The sequence below is a fragment of the Furipterus horrens genome, unplaced genomic scaffold (genome assembly GCF_987537825.1).
Source record: "Furipterus horrens unplaced genomic scaffold, mFurHor1.1.pri manual_scaffold_3, whole genome shotgun sequence".
Classification (NCBI taxonomy): Eukaryota; Metazoa; Chordata; class Mammalia; order Chiroptera; family Furipteridae; genus Furipterus; species Furipterus horrens.
In genome coordinates, this window is record NW_028327173.1 from 106,069,503 (window position 1) to 106,092,294 (window position 22,792).

The window sequence follows — 22,792 nt, forward strand, 5'->3', positions numbered from 1 at the left end:
CATTTCCCTCCCTCACCCCACTTCTACCTCCCAGATGAACTCCTGCCACATGCTCCCCATACCTATGATTCTGTTCCCACTCTAGTTGTCTGCTTAGTTTACCTTTGTTTCTATTCCCTAGTTTCTGTTGTTGATAGTTGATACTGTTTTCATTTTAATGTTCACATTTTTTATCTTCTTTTTCTTAAATAAGTCCATTTAACATTTCATATAATAATGGTTTGGTGTTAATGAACTCCTTCAGCTTTACCTTGTCTGGGAAGCATTTTATATGCCCTTCCATTCTGAATGATAGCTTTGCTGGATAGAGTAATCATGGTTGTGGGTCCTTGTTTTTCATTGCTTTGAATATTTTCTGCCAGTCCCTTCTTGCCTCCAGTTTTTTTTTGAGAAATCAGCTGACAATCTTATAGGGACCCCTTTGTAGGTAATTCTCCTCTTCTCTCTTGCTGCTTTTAAGATTCTCTCTTTATCCTTAACCTTTGGCATTTTGATTATGATGCATCTTGGTGTGGTCCTCCCTGGGTCTAGTTTGTTTGGGACTCTGTGCTTCCTGGACCCATATGTCCATTTCCTTCCCCAAATTAGGCAAGTTTTTCTTCATTATTTTTTCACATAATTTTTCAATTTCTTGCTCTCCCTCTTCACTTTCTGGCAACTCTATGATTTAGATGTTGGCACATTTATAGCTGTCCCAGAGGTTTCTAAGCCTTTTAAAAAATTCTCACTTTCTCCTTCTGTACTGGTTGACTGTTTCTTCCTTATGTTCCAATTTGTTGATTTGAACCCTAGTTTCCTTTCCTTCACCACTTGTTTCATATGGATTTTTCTTCATTTCAACCAAGATACCCTTCATTCTTTCCCCATCCTGTTTAATCTTTGTTGTCACATCTATGAGCATCTTAATCACCAGTGCCTTAAACTGTGCATCTGTTAAGCTCTCTATCTCCTCACCATTAGGCGTGCTATCTGCTCATTGCTTAGTTGTATCACTGGGACCTTGACCTGCCCCTGCTTCTGTGTCGTACTTCTCTGTCTCCTAGTCTTTCTGTGTTTGCCTCTGTGATTTGGGTAAGGATTGTTGCACCTCTTACATTACAGAAGGAGGAGCCTTAGGTATTTGTTGGTGCTGGTGATCGTTTCACCGTGTTTTGGCGCTGTCTGTGGGGGAGGGGTCTGAGAGGGAAAAGTGACGGTTGCTGCTGCTTCTCCAGGCACTTCTTCCCCTTCCTATACTAAGCAAGCTGCCTCCTTTTTGAGACTAGTAGCTTATTCCTCTGCCCCAGCCCTCACTTGTTTTCACAGAAGCAATGCGGCTCTGTTTTCCCATGCTCTGGGACTGCAAGCTAGGCAGTCTGGTTTGGGGATGGGATCATTTCTCGAATTTAAACTGTATGACTGTTTTTTGTCATGGCTGCTGCTAGCCGCTCCTGCCCACCCATCTCCTGCAAGCCAGGTCTCCTCTAGCCTTGCTGCCGCCAAGCACCAGGCCCACAGCTGCTGCTCTGCTCCTCTTCCTCTCCATCTTGGCTCTGCCCCTCCTACCTTTCTGGTTATTTCTTCTTTATGTCTTTGCTGAACTTCCCTGTAGTTTAGATTTTTTTGTATTTTGTTTTATTTTTAGCTTTGAAGTGGTTGTAAATTTCTTCTTAGTTGTGAGGAGGTGCAGCATGTTTTTCTATGCCTCCATCTTAGCCGACGTCTCCTCCTATACTATTCTTAATGTCCCCGTTTATTTTGTACCTACCAGTTATGCTTTTGATCCCTGCATTGTTACCCCCATTTTCCCCCTTACACCTCCCCACTGACAACCCTCCATATGATCTCCATATCTATGGTTCTGTTCATGTTCTAGTTATTTCCTAGTTTGTTTTGTTTTCTTTTTTAGATTCAGTTGTTGATAGTTGTAGGTTTGTTGTCATTTTAATGTTCATAGTTTTGATCTTCTTTTTCTTAACCCTTTGAGTGCCACGCACAATTCGAAATTTGGGTCAACATGAGAGAAAATTACATCGATAAAAAAAGAGAACAAAACATAAAATACAAATTATTCCATTGTTATTTACATTTAAAGTCATTGAAAAAAGAGTCGCTAGGAGCAACGCTGGCACTTTTGGGAAAATTTGTCAGCATCGCTCAAAGCAATGTTGGCACTCAAATAGTTAAATAAGTCCCTCTAACATTTCATATAATAATGGCTTGGAAATGATGAACTCCTTTAGCTTTACCTTGTCTGGGAATCACTTTATCTGCCCTTCCATTCTAAATGATAGCTTTGCTGGATAGATTAATCTTGGTTGTAGGTCCTCGCTTTTCATCACATTGAATACTTCTACCAGTCCTTTCTTGCCTGCGAAGTTTCTTTTGAGAAATCACCTGATAGCCTTATAGGCACCACTTTGTAGGTAACTCTCTTCTCTTGCTGCTTTTAAGAGTCTCTCTTTATCTTTAACTTTTGGCACATCAACTATGATGTGTCTTGGTGTGGTCCTCCCTGGGCCTAGTCCGTTTAGGACTCCCTGTGCTTCCTGGACTTGTATGTCTATTTTCTTCGCCAAATTAGGGAAGTTTTCCTTCATTATTTTTTCACATAAGCTTTCAATTTCTTGCTCTTCCTCTTTCCCTTCTGGCACCCCTATGATTCGGATGTTGGTATGTTTACAGTTGTCCCAGAGGTTCCTAAGCCTCTCCTCATTTTTTTCGATTCTTGTTTCCTCATTCTGTACTGGTTGACTGTTCTATTTCTTCCTTATGTTCCAAATCATTGATCTGAACCTCAGTTTATTTTCCCTTACCATTGGTTTTGTGTGAATTTTCCTTCTTTTCATTTAGCATAGCCTGTACTTCTTCCCTTATCTGTTGGCTATACTTAAGCATATCTGTCAAGTCTGTGAGCATCTTTATCACCAGTGTTTTGAACCCTGTATCTGTTAGGTTTGATATCCCCTTGTCGCTTATTTCTCCCACTGGAACCTTGATCCGTTTCCTCTTTTGGGCCATACTTTTCAACTTGACAGGCTCCTATGTTTGTTTGCCTCTGTGTCTTACATAGAGCTGTTGCATCTGTTACGTTGTAAGGGGAGGTGCCTTAGGTATTCGTCAGTATGGGCGACCTGTTTCACCATGTTGTGGCGCTGTATATGGGGGAGGGGTCTGAGAGGGAACAATGCTGATTGCTCAGCACTCGCCCCTTTTCCAGGCACTTCTCCCACTTCCTCATGGGACTGAGTCCTCTCTAGCTGCTGCCTTGGCTGTTGCTCCCAGAGTGGGTGGGTCTGCAGATGTTCTAGGACTGTGGGGGCCTTTTAAACAAGTGGACTCTACTGAGAGCCCGGCAGTTTCTTCATCCACCTCAACCCTCACTGGTTTGCATAGTCAGAAGCAATGAGGCTTTATTTTCCTCAGTGTTGGAACCGTGAGCTGTGTGGTCTGGTCTGATTCTGGAGGCACTCCCACATGTCCCACCTGACTTTTTAAAACGTGTGACTGTGCATTCTGTCAGCCTGCTGCTGCTGCCACTGCTGCAGCCACCACAGTGCGTCCTTTCTGCCCCGCTCCGCTCCTCCTACCTGTCTGGGTGAATATTTCTTCTTTATATCTTTGTTTGTTGGACTTCCATGCAGCTCGATTTTCTGGAACTTCTGGATGTCCCTGGTTTTGAGGTAGTTGTATTCCTTCTTAGTTGTGGAGGGAGATGCAGTGTGTCTGTCTAGGCCTCCATTTTGGCCAGAAGTCCACCACTGACTCTTTAACCACTTAACAGGTTGTCTTGGTTTCCACATCTATTTATTGGACAGATTTCTTTTACTATATGTTAAAATGAAGACCCCAGGACCAATTTTCGATGTTTTCTGGAAAGTTTGGCCACAAACTTGTCCAAAACCAGGTTTTCAGATGCCTGAGGAAGACTATTTTTTCCAACATCAGCTCACCTTTCACTATCCTGCCCTCAGAGCAAAGCACAGAGGAAGGACTTTTCTTGTCTTCTCTTAGTGGCCATCATGTCTTTTTATAGTCTGCCCTTTCAGGTAGGGTGCAAAATTTTTAAATGTTTCAATTTCTGAGGGGCCTAATGGTGTTTAAACAAAAGTAGGACTGCTGGCCAAGATGGAGGCCTATACAGACATGCTGTGTCTCCCTCCACAACTAAGAAGAAATACAACTATATCTCAAAACTAGAGACAGCCCTGGCTGGCGTGGCTCAGTGGATTGAGTGCTCGCCTGTGAACCTAAGGGTCGCTGGTTCGATTCCCAGTCAGGGCACATGCCTGGGTTGCAGGCTGGGTCCCCAGCTGGGGTCACCTGAAAGGCAGCCACACATTGATGTTTCTCTCCCTCTCTTTCTCCCTCCCTTCTTCTCTCTCTAAAAATAAATAAATAAAATAAAATAAAATAAAAAAACAAAAAAACAAAAACAAAAACAAAAAACTAGAGACAACCAGAAGTTCTAGAAAATCGAGCTGCATGGAAGTCCAACAAACAAAGATATAAAGAAGAAATACTCATCCAGACAGGTAGGCAGGTCAGAGCCAGGGTGGAGAGGAAGTAGTGTGGTAGCGGCAGCAGCAGCAGCAGGCCATCGGAAAGCGAATTCACACGTTTTAAAAAGTAGGGAGGGACACGTGGGGAGCGCTCCCAGCACCAAGCCAGACCGCACAGCTCACGGTTCCAGCACCAGGGAAAATAAAGCCTCATTGCTTCTGACTGTGCAAACCAGTAGGGGCTGGGGCGGTGGAAGAAACTGCGGGTCTCTCTGCAGAGGCCTCTTGTTTAAAGGGTCTGCACGATCCTAGAACATCCAGAGACCCACCCACTCTGGGAACAATGTCCAGGATAACAGCTAGAGAGGCGCCAGACCCATACAGAAGTGGGAGAAGTGCCTGGAAAAGGACCCACAACCAAGATTACTCTATACAGCAAAGCTATCGTTTAGAATGGAAGGGCAGATAAAGTGCTTCCCAATGTAAATGAAAGGAGTTCATCATCACAAAGCCATTATCATATGAAATGTTAAAGGGACTTATTTAAGAAAAACAAGATCAAAACTATGAACACTAAAATGACAACAAACTCACAGCTATCAACAACTGAATCTAAAAAATAGAAACAAAATCCAACTAAGCAAACCAGAATAGGAACAGAATCATAGGTATGGGGATCATTTGGAGGGTTATCAGCTGGGAGGGGGCAGGGGAGAGAAACCGGGAAATGGTGCAGGGATTAAGAAGCATAATTGGCTGGTACAAAATAGACAGGGGGAAGTTAGTAATATAGGAAAGGATGAAGCCAAAGAATTTATATACACCGCCCATGGACATGAACTAAGGGGGGTGGGATTGCTGGAGGGAAGTGGGGTACTAAGTGGAGGGGAGCAAAGGGCAAACAATTGGGACCATTAACACATAATCAATAAAATACACTTTAAGAAACAAAAACAAAAAGAAAAACAAACAACAACAACAAAAGTAGATTGAAGTATACAGGACCACTGCTCTCTCTGGAAAGGTCTCATCAGCTTTCAAGCTCACAGCCTTGTTTTCAGTTACCTCTTCATTTTCCATTTCTCCTGTGACCACAGATATATAATTTTTTAAATAAGATTTTAATTAATTTATTTTCGGAGAAGAGACAGAGAAAGAGGAGAGAAACATCAATTGGTTGCCTCTCACACGCCCCCAACTGGGGGCCTTTCCTGCAACCCAGGCACGTGCCCTAGCCAGGAATCGAGCCAACAAACTTTTGGTCTGCAGGCCGTCACTCAATCCACTGAGCCACACCAGCCAGGGTGCTATATAATTTTTAAAAAATATTTATTTGTTTTTAGAGAGAGTGAAAGGGAGGGAGAAAAACATCGATGAGAGAAACATCGATTGGTTGCTTCTCATACATACCCCGTTGGAAGTCTGAACCTGCAACCCAGGCATGTGCCCTGACTGGGAATAAAACCAGCAACCCTTTGCTTTGTGTGATGATCCAAGCAACTGAGCCACACTGTTCAGAGCTATATGATTTTTAATAAATATTATTTTATACATTTGTTTGTAGCAAGACTATTTACAAATGATCTTCATTTGCCACCTTGTTAGACCTAGACATCCACATATTAATTTCATAAACAACTTATTTTAAAAATGCAAATGTGCATAATTTGTTTTCCATAGTTACTGACTGCCTGAAGGTTTAATGAATAATTGTCCACCACTGCCTTATAAACGGTTACTAAGAATATCAATGTTTCCAAATGTGGACTGGCTGAAGGACAGGGCCCGGACACTTCTTCTTACCGCCTATCTGATCATCCATCTTTGTCTTGTGTCCAGGCTTCTAACTTTCTCTAGAATCTGACCTTTGATTCTGAGCACGACATATACTTGGTAAATGGTTCTTAAAAGATCCTATTTAGTATCGAGTTATTCCTTCATTCATTTGCTCATTTAGTAATTTATCATTACAATGTTTTTGAATGTAATGATTCAGAACTTAGGTTTATCTCCTCTCCTGGGAGCAACAAGCTATATAATAAGACAGCCACATTTGGTAGATAGCTTTGTCCTGAATTATTCATTAAACACAAATTTATGTGTCAGGCCAAGGTCAACTGTTGAAGATAAAGTGGGGTACAAGATAGTCACTGTCCTTTCCCCTATGGAGATTATAATGAAATCAATTAAAGCAAGACACTTATGATCACCTAGAATTTTGAGGAAAACAAAATGAAGACACAGTCCCTACTTTCTTCTGCAGGCAGTTAAGGCACAATACTGAACAAAATATAACAAAATACCAAATTATGTGGTTCAGATAGGAGAGGAGGGGGCCTAAAGAGGGCCAGATAGTTAGGATTTTTGAAAGGGAAAGTATATCTAAAGGTGAGTGTGATGGAGGAAGGGGGTACTTTGAGGACAGCCATGAGGAACCTGTACTGGAGCCTGAAGATGGAGACAGTCGGTGTGAACCTCTCCACATAATATAACTGAACAGCAAAGAGGTTATCGGCCTCCAATGTTAGGCCCTCCCAGACCCTGCAGTTTGTGTGCTCTCCTCCATCAGGCTAGCCTGCTCAGTGCTGCCTCAGTCCCAAGGCATTGGGATGCTCCAGAGTTATGCTTTTACATTTGGGACAGGATCAACCTTTGGCTGCTATGATCTACCACTTTATTCTCTTATATTCATTTTTTTTTTCTTTACTTGAATACAGTTCAATTAGAAGTAGCATCCCTCTTCAACATTTTAGCTAATCCTAATTTACATGCAAATATAATCCAGTTCTAACTGGGAAGCTAAAACATGCAATTTCTCTGCGAGGGTCCTTTGGAAACTTCCGTCCCCAAACTGATTCTATGAATGACGATTATATGAACCCCACGACTGCATACTGTGCATAACAGAAACCAGATTCAGTAACTCCCCTCAGGGAACCCACGTTCCGGGTCTGCCTCATCTGGTAGGTTCGCCGCGGGAAGTTGTGGCAAGGAAAACAAAGAGGTTGACTTCAACGAGGGCACCTGATTTCATGGTGAGGACCGCAAAGAACCGTTAGGGAGCGTCTGAGGATCCGTTAGGGAACGGATCCTCACGGACGGAGGGGCGGGGCGGGAGGGGCTGGGGTCGGCCATCTGGCCTAGGTCCGGCAGGCCGCGTTTCCTCCTGCAGCGCTGTGACAACGCGGCGATCGACTGACTGCATGCTTCCCAGGCCAGCGGGGAGTCACGGCGCTGTATACGCCACATCATTGCGCTCTCTCGCGACTCACGCCCTGGAACACTGACAGGAATTAGTACTCGGCCACGAAAGCACCAAGAGGTCCACGCGCGGGGTATTTCAAAGGGCCCAGAAACCACGCCCCTCCCCGGAACCGGAAGTCTGCAACCAGCGGCCCTTGCTGGCCCACTGTCTACAGGAGGCTGGGCAGCAGGAGGAACTGCGAATTCAGGAAACCAGGGCAGAGCTTCCGGTTTTCTGGTGAGGGGACCGGAGTGAGTGTTTACGACGGCGGCTCTGCGGCCGGGTTCTTTCCGCGGGACGGGTGAGGGCGCCGGGCCTCTGGCCGAGTGGGCTCGACTCGTGGTGACACGTTACCTAGTGCCATGGGAGCGGTGGGGTCGTTGCTAAAGGGATAGCGTTCTCCTCACTACTTAGCTCTCTGTGACCTTGTGCCAGTGACTTCACCGTTCTGGGTCTCGGTTGCCTGGGCTGTAATATGTAGATGATAATCCGTGCCTCAGTGAACTACTGTGGGGATTACATGAGATATGGCATGTAAATAGAACCATTCCCTCTCCTGTCATTTATCTGGAGATGGGAGGTACCTTGAGGATGGCTTGGGGCCTGTTGAGCAGCCTGTCAGCCGCACAGCCTGTTGTATTGTCCCTACTACAGGGCTCTTTGGAAGCAGTAGCGATTGTAACAAGGAATTTTCTTGCCTTACAAAATTATTCCAACCTCAGAATTTCTGATGGATTATTGGCACACCCATATGTGCTAGGCAATGGGACAGTAAAGACAAAAAATTCTTTGCTTCAAGAGCTCCCAAGAATGGGTTGAGGGCGGTGAGAATGGAAGTAAATAGATATTTGTAACTCTTTGTCCTGAAGGAATGTTGAGGCAACAGAAGAGAGGGAGAGGGGACAGAGGAAGTCGTGTTTGGGTTGGTCTTGGTAGTAATTTGCTAAGTTTTGCTGAGGCCAAAAGGAAAGAGGAATTACAAGGAGAATTAGCAGATGAGCAGAGGTGTAAATTGGGGGAGCTTTGTTTTAAATGGTGGCTCGAGGGGAGGGGAGGAGAGAAGGGGGATAAGTAGGGGAAGGGTCTAGTCAAAGAACATGTATAAATGACCCATGGACATGGAAAACAGGGTTGGGAAATGACTGTGGGAGAGGGGTTGGGCTGGGTGGGGGAAAAATGGGACAACTGTAATTGAAAAACAATAAAAAATAATTAACAAACAACAAGTGCTGGCAAAGATTTGGCGAAAGGGGGACCCTTTTGCACTGTTGATGGGACTGCAGACTGGTGTAACCACTGAGGAAAGCAGTATGGAGATACCTCAAAAAATTAAAAATGAATCTGCCTTTTGACCCAGAGATCCCATTTCTTGGAATCTATCTGAAGGAATCCAAAATATTGATTTGAAAGAACATAAGCACCCCTGTGTTCATTGTAGTGTTATTTACAATTGCCAAGATATGGAAGCAGCCCAAGTGTCCATTAGTAGATGAGTGGATAAACACCTATGGCACATTTACACAATGGAATTCTACTCAGCCGTAAAAAAGAAAATTATTTTACCCTTTGCGACAGCATGGATGAATCCAGAGAACATTATGCTAAGTGAAATAAGCCAGTCAGAAAAAGACATATCATAGGAGTTCACTCATATGTGGAATCTAATGAACAAACGAACTAACAAGCAAAATAAAGACAGACTCATAGATAGAGAACAAGTTGATAGCTAACTGGGAGAGGTAGTTAGGGGTGGAGGGATTGAGCAAAAAGAAAAAAGACTCATGGACATGGACAACAGTGTCATCGTTGCCCAGGAGGAGGGGGGGTATAAGGGGACATGAGGTAATGGAAAAATACAATAAAATAATAGATAGATAGAAATAAAGCTAATGACCTCACAAACAAAAACTAAAAAAATAAATGGAGACTTAGTGGGGTTGGGGTTCCGGGCTGGGGAGGGTGGGACAGGGTTCTGTTGGTAGGAAGGCTGGCAGAGGAAACAGGTGTAAATGTGTTTGTAAGGCTGTAGAGTTTAGATTTATTCATAGGAGTGGTTTAGAGTCATTGGAGAAATTCTAAGCAAAGGGTTGACTTGATCATATCTGTATTTTTAAATGAGTTGGGTCGCGGCATGGATGTTTTATAGACAGAGGCAAGAGTCAGGGAACTTGTTATAAATCTCCTGTAATAATTTGAGCAAGAGATGAGCATCAGAAATGAGGAGTGTACATAAGAAAGAGGGTTGGGTGGTCTCATTTGAACCTCACAACATTGGTTTAGGAGGGCTGGTGTTTTTATGTCTGCTTTAAAGATGGAGAAACTTGAGGCCTAGAGAGCTGAAGTTCCTTGCTGTCCATCATAGAATGAATAGAGAACCCCTGATTATAGTTCTGCCTTGATGCTATATCCTGTGCTTTCCCTGCAGTGTCACAGTGAGTTATCTCTCATCCAACTTCTTGGGGTGCCGCTGAAGTAAGGTGGTCGCCTGTCCTGGAACCACTAAGGACTCATTTCCTTTACAGGGAGAAAGAGAGAGCGTGAAAGAGAGAGGATGTCTCTCTCAGATTGGCACCTGGCGGTGAAACTGGCTGACCAGCCACTTGCTCCAAAGTCTATTCTTCGGTTGCCAGAGACAGAGCTGGGAGAATACTCACTGGGGGGCTATAGTATTTCATTTCTGAAGCAGCTCATTGCTGGCAAACTCCAGGAGTCAGTTCCAGACCCTGAGCTGATTGGTGAGTCTGTAAAGCAGAGATGGGCCGCTGCTCTGATCTCTTTTTGGGGTGGATACTTCTGGAATTGTTATACAAGGGTAAATTAAGAAGTTGGGGTTTGTTGCCTCATAATGTTAACATCCAGGGAAGTGAGTGTTGGGTGAAAAGAAACAGATTGAATAATAAAATTATCAGTTGCCATTTCAGTTGTGTATTATACAGAACTACTTCATCACAAAGTTCCTTAACTAGGACATTGTTGAATTCTTTCAGAAAGAGCAAGAATTTGGGGTGGGATAGGTCAGAGAAAGCACTCCAGTATGTGGCATTTTGAGGCTGGTCCTAAGGAATTACTAAAAGGATTTTGTTTGGTTAGTTAGAGGGAAGGCAGTAAAAATGGAAAGGAAGATGGTAAGGGCGTTCTTGGTGGACAAAGAGGATTTAAATATAACAGTTAAATTATGCTACTGTATAAAGTTAACTTATAATAGCAAAGGTATCCAATGGAACGAATGTGTTTTCAGTCATAAAAACATTGGATCATCTTTCTTTTCGTTGCATTTTCCCATTCACTTAAATTGAGCAGTCTTCACAATGCTAAGCTCTAGAGCTTTCTTGTACACAAATCCTGTATTTTATGAGTTTGTATTTGCTAACAGTTGTTATTAAAACATATTAAATAACATTACTTTGTAAGCATATATCATTTTCTAGCTTTTTGTCTAATTGAGATAAGGTTCCTAGGGGACAGAAACCATCTAAATTGTTTTGAGGAGCAAAGTATAAATGGATAGTTCTTTTTTTTTAGATCTGATCTACTGTGGCCGGAAGCTAAAAGACGACCAGACACTTGACTTCTATGGCATTCAACCTGGGTCCACAGTCCATGTTCTGCGCAAGTCCTGGCCCGAGCCTGATCAGAAACCAGGTGAATGACAGCTGGCCCTTAGTGAGACAGGCAGAGCTTCAGTAGTATCAAGGGAGGGGTCTGTGAGTTTTTGAGACAGAGGCCTGGCTGGCTGAAACAAAGGGGTAATTTACTGAAATGATAATAGAGGATAGATGTCTATTACTTAATGGGTTAGGCCACATTGATAAAACAAAATGCAGTTTTGATCTCACTGTGAATACCAATAACAGATGGGGATTTGTTTGTCTACTTTTTAAGTTCATTATCCACTGTTTTAATGGGGTGAGGAGTGTGTGTCTATTTAAATTCCTTTAGGTTAACAGTTTATTTCTCAGTGAACTTTGTATCTTATTGTTCTCATTAGAAAAAAGCTGGGGATTCCTTGGATTCCTTTAATGCAGCGATTTTCAACCAGTGTGCCACAAGAATTTTTACAGTATGCAGTACCTGACTATTTAGTCAGGGGTACTGATGTCTTTTCCCTTACATTGTCAAACAAAAAAAAAAAAAATGACAACAGCCAACAAACACAACAATAGCCACCCTGTGTGAATGAATCAAAATTATACTTTTTTTTTGTCAAAACAGCAAAAAATACATTTTTTGGTGTGCTGCTTATGTGTGCCATGTGAGAGGAAAAGGGTTGAAAATTGCTGCTCTAATACTCTGGCTTATTCTCTTGTTTGCAAATCTTTCGGCAAACTGCCTCAGGCAGTGACTTGTTCAGTTAGCTCACCCCTCCTGCTATAGTGGTAATTTATTTTTCTGAAACTTGAAAATGTTCAAACAATATTAAAGTAGCTCTTGGAGAAGACATACAAAGCTTCTAATGTCTTCTGGATTTATTGATAAAAGGTGCTTCTTGGAATTTATAGTTTAAATTTTGCCTCTGTATTTTAAAAGACTCCCCAAGGATAAAGCTAGGCTACATAGAAGAGATTAGCTTTGTTAAACAGGCAGTTGACATTTTTAGTGTTCACAATTGCTATGGCTGGTTATCAGCTTGAAATATACTCTCTTTTCAATTCTAAAAATAAAAGAGAAAGATCTTTTGTACTCTAATGGGAAGTGAGAAAGAAAAAGGAAGTCTCCAGTATCCAGAGGTTGGCCTGGCCCTCAGTTATGCCTTGGAACATGAACTATTTCACAGACCACCACATCTGTAAGGCCACTCAGAAACTAATAGATAAGACAAAAACAAGACCCTCTTATTTGTGAATGGAGGCAAAAAAATGAACATTGTCCAAACCACAAAATCACCAAATATCCCTGTATCCTGGCTATTATGAGTGACTGCTACTTCATTCCAATAACACTTTTTGCCTTGCCTTAGTTTTCCTTTAGGTAAGAATTATTAAGATACCCAATCATAAATTCACCCCACTTCCTGACAGCATCCAATCCAAAGCCAAACCCCATCTGCTTAAATTTCCTCCAAATCACAGAGCAAAAGCCCAAATGCTGTAGTAAGACCTTTCTAATATCCTCTTACTGAGATCCACCATAAAATCAGTGGTGTGTATTCTGCAAGTGAGCCTCTCTGGTCTTTGTCTGGAGGGCATTAACAGAAGGGAGGTAACATTTGTTGCTTCTTCCAGCCAGATTGTTTCTCCTTGATATCTCATTTGCCTTTATGGTGGCCCTGCAGGATAGGTGACAAATTTAGCATTTTATAGATGAGGAAAGAGAGGGTTAGAAAGGTGTTTATTCAAGGTCACCTACTTAGAAAATGAATTCAAGAGCTGGGATGTGAATGCAGTTTTTCCTGGCTCAGGAGCCGGTGATCTTTTCCCTGGGCTGGCTCTCCAAAAGGTGAGATTAACTCAGAGATGTCAGGGAGACAACCAGGACTCTTAGCTGATTATCGCTTTAAGATATTAAGAATCCTTTTCTTCCCCACGTCTACATGGAGATTTAATTCATTTTATTGATTGATTTTTAGAGACAGAGGGGAAAGGGGAGAGAAGAGAGAAAGATCGATTGTTCCATTTATTGGGGCATTCATTGGTTGAGTCTTGTATGTGCCGTGACCAGGGGTCGAACCTGCAACCTCGGCAAATCCGGACCATGCTCTAATCACCTGAACTATCCAGCCAGGGCCTGGACATTTATTTTAGAAACAAACGAACTTTTATTTTTATTTTTAATTGTATTATCCTCACAATAGGCACACTTTTAGAAAACACTGTTATGATGTGATTTTTAATACTTCCTTTTTTTTTAAGATTTTATTTATTCTTAGAGAGAGGTGAAGGGGTGAAGAAAGAGAGGGAGAGAAACATCAATTTGTGGTTGCCCCTTGCACACTCCCAACTGGGGACCTGGCCCACGGCCGACGTGCCCTGACTGGGAATCAAACCAGTAACCCTTTGGCTTGCAGACTGGTGCTCAATCCACTGAGCCACACCAGCCAGGGCAAAACAAATGGACTTTTAATTGGGAAGTAAAGACAGGCTTTTAGACCTGAAAAGTAACTGCCTTCTGATGGCATTTTAGATATTTTATCCTTGAGTGTTCTTCCAGAAGGAAGCAATTTCCTTTTTTTCCCTTTGCATTTTATTTATTTTTTTATCTACATTATTTTTTATTGTCTTTTTTCCATTACCATTTATTCCCACCCGCCCACCCACCCCCATACCCTCTCCCTCTTCCACCTCCACCCACCCTCCAGGAAGCTCATGTTTTGATCTCCCATTAGATTAGCACCTGTAGGAGAAGAAGCTGTCAGACCTTCCCTTCCCACCTAGATCTCTTTGGTGGTTTTCTGTGGACGGTCACAAATCCCTTCAGGATCTCCGCAGCCTGCCGTTTGAGCAGGGGTGTGTTCCCCAGTCTCCAGTCACAAGAGAAGACTTGCTGTTCCTTCAGAGGACCTCATTTTATTCCTCCATGCCTTTACGCGTGTTCTCGCGTAAGGTTGGACTACCTTCTCTCCCTGGTAAACATCAGCTCTACCTTAAATACCCTCTCAAATGGTCTCTCCTGGGAGACAGCTCTTTGTCCTAGCTGTCCCTGTTAGTAATGGCTGTCTGTCTCCTGTTCCTAGTGCCCCAGCTGGGATCTGCGCCTCCACCGAGGTCGTCAGCATGGTATTTAGTAATTGTATGGTTTTCGTTTGGCCTAGTCTCATTTCTCCTGCTGTCCTAAGAGTTCCTTGTTGTCACGGACTCTTTATTCTTTACACTCTTGCGCCTTGCCCCAAACCAGGCATGGAGTAAATGCTTGAATGAATAAATTAGGTAATTTGCTTAAGGTGAATTTTTTCAGGAGAGTTAATCTTCACAATTAGTATAGGTAAGGATGTGGTTCCACTTGGAGCCACAGGGGGGCCATCCCCTTGCTTGGAAATGGTGTTCCTGCAGTTGGGCAGGAAGTACACAGTCTACCGGATCACAAGTTGAGGGTAACCACACTTTAAAAGTGTGACCCAGGGTGAACTTACCTACTCTCCCTTCTTTTACCCACATTTCTTCACCTATGAAATGGGCTGATAGCCTAGATAGTAAAGTAACTAAGTAACACCAAGACAGCTGCTAAACTTTCCCATATGTATATATCAATCTTAGTGTCCAAAAATCAAAAAGGAACACTTGATATCCAGTAGGTGGTGAAAGTTTGTTAAAGAGCCCCAGAAGGACAGTGTGTTTTCTTGGTCCCTCTTGTAACTTTTTTAAATTCAAAAATAATACTAAGGAAGCCTGAAAGAAGGTATCAGAGAAAACAATTACCCCGGATCCTGTCACCATACTAAGTGCTGTTCTTTCCCTTGTGCCCCCCGCCCCGCCCCACCCCCGCGCCTTGGAACCACATGCACCCTGACGCGTTTTATGTGGTTTTATTAGAGGACGCACATACAACTTTGTGTTCTATTTCTGTTAACATATTGTGTCAACGTAGCTCCCTATTGTTCAGGTGGCTTTTGCAGCACTTAGTACTTTAAATCACTGTCTGAAAACTACTGAGTTGGTTATACCTTCCTCCTTTTCAAATGTGAGCAGTCTGGAATTCCTGCAGTGGGACGTTGATCAGAGCATTCTCTTTCATGAGATAAGATTCCTCTCTGCTGGAACTTGACTTTGATTATCTACTGAAGATGCTTAACAGAGTGGGTTTTTCTGAATGGGCATTCACATTCTTAGTGGGGTGACGAAGGAGGGAACCTGCAGACCAAGCTGCACCTGGCCATGTGCTGAAATGCTGTTCTGTGTCTGCAGTACGGGCAGGGCTTGGGCTGTAGGGTAACTGTGTGTCTTGTCCACAGAACCTGTGGACAAAGTGGCTGCCCTGCGGGAGTTCCGGGTGCTGCACACTGCCTTGCACAGCAGCTCCTCCTACAGGGAGGCGGTGAGTGTGTGCTGCAGCCCCTGCCTGAGACTTGCCAGACCTGCAGGAGAGAGTGAGTGCTGGAGAGTGGTGTAGAGTGGGAGCTGGGAGCCCGTTGCCATGGCTACCAAGAGTTCCTCCGGGAGTTTTTGCTGTGTCTGTGGGTCTTGCCCCAAAGAGGCTGCCTCAGCTAAGTAGCGTTGATTTCCATCTCATAATAATGATACAGCCTCTCCTGATATTGGCCGCACAGAATGCATATGATTACAGCCAAAGGATCCACATATGGTCTCTGCTGGGCGTCATTCTTGGAATTTGGCCAAACTGCCTGCTCGCTGCCCCTCACCCGGATTTCCTCACTGGGAAATGCACTGATGTCTCTCTGTAGGAGAGTTGATAAGCAAAATTGATACAGCTGCAAACTTCCCGATATATAAGAACATGAAATTATAATTGTATGGAGATTAAAAAGGACTCTTGGGACCTAGAGAAACCTTTGTTATTGGCTTGTAATGAGAGCTTTTATTTTGGAAGCTTTAGGAGTGTAGATGGGGGAAGGGCTAGAGATTGAAGGTTTATTATGATACTGCCTTTAAAAAAAAAAATTGTTTGCTTCCCCTGCAGTAAGCCAGGATCTCAGGGAAGAAAAAGGTTCCTCTGATTCCTGAGGCTGTTGTTCCATTGTGGTGGTGTATGTGCAGGCACTTAAAGGGAGCAAGTACTTGAGTAGAGTGAGGGAGCCTGCAGATGGGTTGAGCTCAGCCCACCCTCCCCATTTCTCCTGCAGGTCTTTAAGATGCTGAGCAATAAGGAGTCTCTGGATCAGATCATTGTGGCCACCCCAGGCCTCAGCAGTGACCCCATTGCTCTTGGTAAGTACAGAGCCGAACTTGAGGAAATAGCAGTTGTTGGAGAAGCAGAAACCAGAAGAAGGCAATCACGCTAAAGAGACTTGGACCATCTTTTTGAGAATCACTGGTCTTGTGTGGGGGCGGGGAGAACCAAGATGTGTTCTACATACCCAGCCCTCCAAGAGCTGTCAGCCCCTCAGCCTAACTAATACCATCAGTGAAACTGTGAGGGTGTCAGATGAGGGCAGTGGTTAGCCCAAACTGCAGCAATCAGGGAAGACTTCTCGAACACCTTGATAGATCAGGGAAGAACCCAGAGATAATGCGGGGGAAAGGCCGGCATGTTGGTACACGGTACATGACTTCACTGCAGGGTGAGGTGAGGTGGTGAGCAGGGAACAAGATGGAGAGCACTCAGTTGTGCTGCTTGGTGCTTTCTTTCTTCCCGTTCTTACGTGGGGTGCTTTGTGGTCCTGTGTCCCTGTTGAGCCAGTTGCTCTGAGGCCCAGCACCTCTTCTCCCTCCTGGATCTGGCTGGGTTTCAGTCTCTGAGGTGAGTCTTGTTCTCCTTAGGGGTTCTCCAGGACAAGGACCTTTTCTCTGTGTTTGCCGATCCCAACATGCTTGATACGTATGTAAGCCCGTCTTCTTAAAGAGTACCCTATCTCTCCTCATACGGTAGGGCCAGAGCCTACCTGTTGCCCCGAGTTCGGCTCCTGGAGCCCAGTCCCTGACTACCCCGAAGTCTTCCTTCTAAATATGTCAGGACAGCCCTGGCTGCTGTGGCTCAGTGGATTGAGTGTCGGCCTGCGAGTCAAGTGTCGCTGGTTCGATTCCCAGTCAGGGCACATTACTATGTTCCACGTCAGGTCCCCAGCTGGGGGCGGGAGTCAGAGGCAACCACACAGTGAAAAAATAAATAAATAAATATGTCAGGAGGTGTGAATGAGCAGGGTGCTATGAGGGAACGACAAGCCCAAGGGCAGGAACACATACTGCTGTGGAGGTGAAGCAGGGTTGGAGGGAGGTGGCCTCATGGGCTGGGCTCAGTTTGGCTCTCATTCAGTAGCTATGAAGGATCCTTGGAAGGATGTGAAGCTGGGGAAGGAAGCAGGTGCATAGATCCCTGTAGTTTGGAGCTCGACAGGGCAGCAGAGGTTATGTCTCTTATTTTGCAAGTGAAGAAAAAAGCTTTCCCCCCACCCCCCAAGGGAAGAGAGGGGACCCGGGAAGTAGTGGTAGAGTGGAGACCAGAGACTGATCCCTGAGCCTCCCAGGCTGTCCTATCCCATAATGCCGAGGGGAAGGGGAAGCGTTGACAATGGATCCCAGGACTGAAGGCTAGGCGCAGAGCAGAGGAGGACAGGGCCAACAGGAAGGAGGTGCTGAGGACTAAGGAACTTAAAAGGGCAGGCGCAAGGGGCTTGATATTTCTGAGGGCCACCCAGACTTTTGTCATGGCGAGGGCGCTCTCTCCTTCCTACTCACCCTTGGGTTTCTTCCTGACCCTGTTCCAGGTTGGTCCCTGCTCACCCAGCCCTAGTCAATGCCATTGTCCTGGTTTTGCACTCGGTGGCAGGCAGTACGGCACTACCGGGGGCGGACTCGTCTTCCCGGAGCACGCCCTCCAGCTCGTACCGGGACATGCCAGGTGAGTCCCAGGAGAGCTGTCGTGCAGGTCCCCTCAGGAGCCGGCAGTGGCCCAGGAAAATGCTTCGCTCAGCAGCTATGTATAGCACTGGCAGAGGGTGTTCCTCGGGAACTCTCGGTTTGAGTCAGAGAGTGCATCTGTCCTGTAATTTTCCAAGAGGAGAGATGAAAATATGAATTTGGAGCGTATCTGAGCTGAGATTCTGAAGCTACGCCTGTGCCTTTCTGTTCCTCCTCCTGAAATCTGTTCTCCCTCCTCCAGGTGGCTTCCTGTTTGAAGGGCTCTCTGATGATGAGGACGACTTTCACCCAGTAAGTGGCGCGGCTGCCTGCCCTCTGGGGAATGTGGTCCCACGGATGCACCCTCCTTGGGGCCTGGGGCTCAAGCTGCGAGGTGGTCATAGGCCCTTTGGTGGCCAAGTCTGTGGCATGCTATTGCTTTCTGAACCTGACAGCTTGGGGAGTCTTCGCAAGAACTGTACATGGGATGGGGGTGGGGTTATCTGGGACTGTCACGGGGCCCCTTCCCTGATTCTGGGTGCCTCCCTTCTCCAGAGGGCCAGGTCCACGCCCTCTAGCAGCACCTCCAGCTCCCGCCCAGCCTCCCTGGGGTACACTGGAGCTGCTGGACCCCGGCCCATCACCCAGAGCGAGCTGGCCACTGCCCTGGCTCTGGCCAGCACTCCAGAGAGCAGCTCTCACACGCCGACTCCTGGCACCCAGGTATGGCGAGGGGGCAGGAAGGTGGAGGCTGGGCCCCCAGGGGAGAAGCTCCCTGGCGGTGGGTGGATTTGCCCTTGCTGAGCCTGGCATCTGGTTTGCGCTGAACTCTGCCTGAAACTTCGAGGGTTTCTCACTGCGAGACCTTTCTCTCACTTGCCTTTAGGGCTCAGAAGTCCAGGGTGTGGCACAGTCCTGACCGACTCCTTCTCCTGAGTAGTTCAGGAGAACCCTCCCTCACATAAAGTGCGCCTCCCCATCCCTGACAGGGCCCAGCCCTCCATGGCTTAAATATTTCTAGTGATAGTCACTCCAGTTTCCAGAACTAGGGTTCTAGCCTAGGTTGGGGGCTCGATTCCATTTCCCTGGAGCAGAAGAGAAGGGAGCATTTCCTGCCCGTCTGATGAGCCTTTAGGTACCTGTGTGTTTGTCTCATGCAGGCCCCTGTTGGGAGGTGGTAGTTGGGCACCCCAGGGGCACCGTGGGGTGATATGACAGCAGTGGGTATGTGCTGGGAGATTGAGATGGCTCTGAGGCTGGCCCTGACCACTGGTTTGTCTCACTAGGGCCATTCCTCTGGGACCTCACCAATGTCCGCTGGTGTCCAGTCAGGGACGCCCATCACCAATGACCTCTTCAGCCAAGCCCTGCAGCATGCCCTGCAGGCCTCTGGGCAGCCCAGCCTTCAGGTCAGTCTTCCCCACTCCTGGTGCCCATGCGGCTGTCCTGGGCACTTAGGATACCGAGCTTTCTTCTGCCCTCTGGAGGGCCTTCCTACTTGGCATGCTTCACTCTAGGAACAGCAGGGGCATGGCAGTGTAACCAGAGGAGGCTCCCCGCAAGGGCAGTTGTCCCTGTGACTTCTACCCCTGCACGCAGCGGCCGTGGCCTGACTCTACGGACCGCCTGGCTTGGATGTTTATACCAGTGTTGGTCCATTCATTCACTCCATGAGCGCCGCCTGAGCACTGAGCGTGTAAATACTGAGCCTGGGCCTGGGTCCGGTTCCTGGGCTAGAGATGAGCCATCCTCATTTCTGCCAGAGGGGCGTGGGGTGTCAGGCAGTTAGTTACTGAACTTGGGGAGAACAGGGCTAGAAGCCTGGCCCAGGCTTGAGGTGAGGGTCTAGGTCAGGCAAAACTTCTGAGGAAGGGGTGTTTAAGCTGCTTGTCAAAAGTATTAGTTAGAGGTCAGCCAGGCAGGGGGTGGGGGGGGGCGGTTGTTCACGGTGGAGGCATGGTGTGCAGGCACGTGTGGAGGGACGTGTGACATTCTGAGAACTACAAGGCTCAAGGCAGTGTCCTAGTGGAGAAGATTCTGAGATGTGGAGCCAGAGAGAAGGAGAACAGGTGCCTGCCTGCATGTGAGGAGCAGAGGGCCTGGGCAGGGTGGTCTCTAGGGAGCTGTGGAGGGTTAAACAGGAGTGACACCATCTGCTCTGCCTCATGGCACGCTCACCTCAGTAGCCAAGAGGAAGATCCATGGGACTGGGTCTTATTGCATGTCTCCATGCACAGCTGTCTGCTTCCCTGTTGCCTTTGGGCTCACAGGAAGCATGGGGCTGAGTGTCATTTCTGAAACTCGGCAGGGTCAGTAAGCCAGGAAGTGGCAGAGGCTGGGTTTAAGCTCATGTCATTTTGTCAACCCCACGTGGCCCAGGTGGACAGTGAGGGTATTGGGAGCAGTACCTGTGGACAACTTGTCTTTTTTGTTTCTTCATCTTAGCTGGACTCTTGTTCACCTTGTTCCCCAGCTCAGGAACTTTCCGTGGTTACACCGGCCTATAAACTGAATCAGAGTTTTTTGTGTGACTTTCTTGAAAGTCCTCCACACCCTCTCCTCCTGCCTGCATGAATTTATGTTCCTTCTCCACTGTCTCCTCCTTTCCTTGGTGTGAGCATGTCATTTTTCCGAAGTTGTGCACCTAACTACTTCATGACATTGAGGGATTGATGAAGCTTTGAAAATACTAAAAGAAAATATGGGTTAATTGCTTTAAACACTGATAGTTGAAAAGCTTCTTATAACTAAAAGTCAAAATTCAGGAGCATTTGTATAAACAGTAATATATTTTGAGTTTTTAAAAGTGAGAACTTATGCATAGGAATCCAAACAAATTAAAAAAACAAAACCAAAAAACCGGCAAAGTCTGAACGCTAACAAGAAATTGGGGGAAAGATCTGTAATACATATCAGATAGCGTGAAATGCATCCTTGATATATAGAGGTTCCAATAATTGAGGACCAACAACTACGTAGAAAAAAGAGGAAGCCTGGCTGGATAGCTCCGTTGGCTAGAGTGTCATCCTGACGTACCAAGGTTGTGGGTTTGATCCCTCATCAGGGCACATATAAGAATCAACCAAGGAATACATGCATAAGTGAAACAACAAATCAATGTTTCTCTCTGTCTCTCAAAAAAAGAAAATTAATTAAAAAAAACAATTTAAGTAAAAAGGAGAGCGGCCATGAAGTGACTATTCATGGAAGTTCAGTACTGATTGCTCCGAAACAATGGATTTTCTCACAGTCCCATTTCTCAGAATTTCTCCTGAAGGTGTATATGCATGGAGATAATGACATTTGTATAGAGTCAGCCATTGCATTGCTGTTCCAGGGCTAAGAGATTGGAAGGAGCCCAATTACTGTTCGTTTCAGGACATCCACGTTGTTAAAATGTGTTATGGTCATTAAAAAGTTCTTTAAGTACTGGCATAGAGAGGTGTCTAGGATATACTGAGAATGTCTAAAAAAAAGAAGAGGGGTATAGATATAGAAGAGGGATATAACAAAAATGTAAATATAGTAATATATGTTTATTTTCCCAAAATAAAATTGGTCATCCAGGATGGGGATGAGAGTGAATCAGAAGACTTTTCACTATTTATCGCACTAAAAAACAAAACTAATTAAAGATTTTTTTCTCTTCACCCCTTTGCATGTGTGCGCATCTGTGTGTGTGTATATTGTTTATACATATAGTAGGAGAAAGCAATCTTTTGAAATTTAGACATTGAGTAATTTGTGCTTTTTCTTTTGATCCTTACGTTAAAATGTTTTTTAAAAAAATTGGATAAGTTTAATTTGTTCTTTAAACCCTGAGCCTTTCTTGTAGTTTTACTAGAAACCTTGTGTTCTGTGAAACTTCAAATCATGAATTTGCAGTAGGAACCCACCCTTTTCTCTCCCCTCAAAGGACAGACCTAAGCTAGTCTCTGTAGGATCCCACCTAACAGCTCTTCCCTGGTCCTGTCTTTCTGCAGAGCCAGTGGCAGCCTCAGCTGCAGCAGCTGCGTGACATGGGCATTCAGGATGATGAGCTGAGCCTGCGGGCCCTTCAGGCCACTGGCGGGGACATCCAAGCAGCTCTGGAGCTCATCTTTGCTGGAGGAGCCCCATGAAGTCCCTGCTTCTCCTGAATCCCCAACAAACTGCCAAGGTGGCTGCCCTTGGCTAGCACTCCTGGAGATGCCCCGTCTTTCCCTTCCTCAATACACCTGATGGTTGACCTTCGCTTTGTCCAGTGCTTTACCTTTCTGGCTGATCCGTGCTGGTGGTGGCAGTCGGGCAAGCATGGTCTGTGGGTCTTGGTGCTATGACATCAGGGAGCATGGCTGGCCCCTGCTGCTGGGCCCTGGATGGAGAATTTTAGTCCCATGTCATAGGATGCTAAGTGGTGCCCACATTCTCTTTTGGCAGAAGTTTCCAGTGATGGCCCCCAGACCCTTTGTTGCTCTGGGGAGTGGCATCCTCCGGATGTGCCTAAGGCTGGAGCAAGGCTGCTGCCCAGTCTCCAGAGTAATTGCTGTGTTACAGCTGTGGCCAGAAGAGGCTTGTGTTTCTGAGATGACTGCAGTCCGAGGAGTGGGCAGGTGGGCTTCCAGAGGAGCAGGTAGAAC

The 22,792-nt window shown here is 45.6% G+C and overlaps 1 protein-coding gene across 3 annotated transcripts; it reads left to right on the plus strand.

Annotated features, from left to right (window-relative positions):
- Nucleotides 1–7,869: 7,869 nt before the first annotated feature.
- Nucleotides 7,870–22,406, plus strand: LOC150015673 (ubiquitin-like protein 7). 3 transcript variants are annotated; one of them, XM_090270021.1, is made up of 12 exons: nucleotides 7,870–8,026; nucleotides 10,037–10,157; nucleotides 10,248–10,460; nucleotides 11,248–11,367; nucleotides 15,611–15,693; nucleotides 16,460–16,544; nucleotides 17,097–17,154; nucleotides 18,041–18,174; nucleotides 18,436–18,485; nucleotides 18,729–18,896; nucleotides 19,460–19,582; nucleotides 22,157–22,406. In XM_090270021.1, the coding sequence occupies exons 2-12, from the start codon at nucleotides 10,124–10,126 to the stop codon at nucleotides 22,292–22,294; spliced, it is 1,206 nt and encodes a 401-aa protein (XP_090126147.1). In that variant the 5' UTR covers nucleotides 7,870–8,026; nucleotides 10,037–10,123; the 3' UTR covers nucleotides 22,295–22,406. The 3 variants fall into 3 exon arrangements, with proteins under 3 accessions (XP_090126147.1, XP_090126148.1, XP_090126149.1); XM_090270022.1 differs by lacking the exon at nucleotides 10,037–10,157; XM_090270023.1 differs by lacking the exon at nucleotides 10,037–10,157 and having other exon boundaries at nucleotides 7,870–7,976.
- Nucleotides 22,407–22,792: the final 386 nt, after the last annotated feature.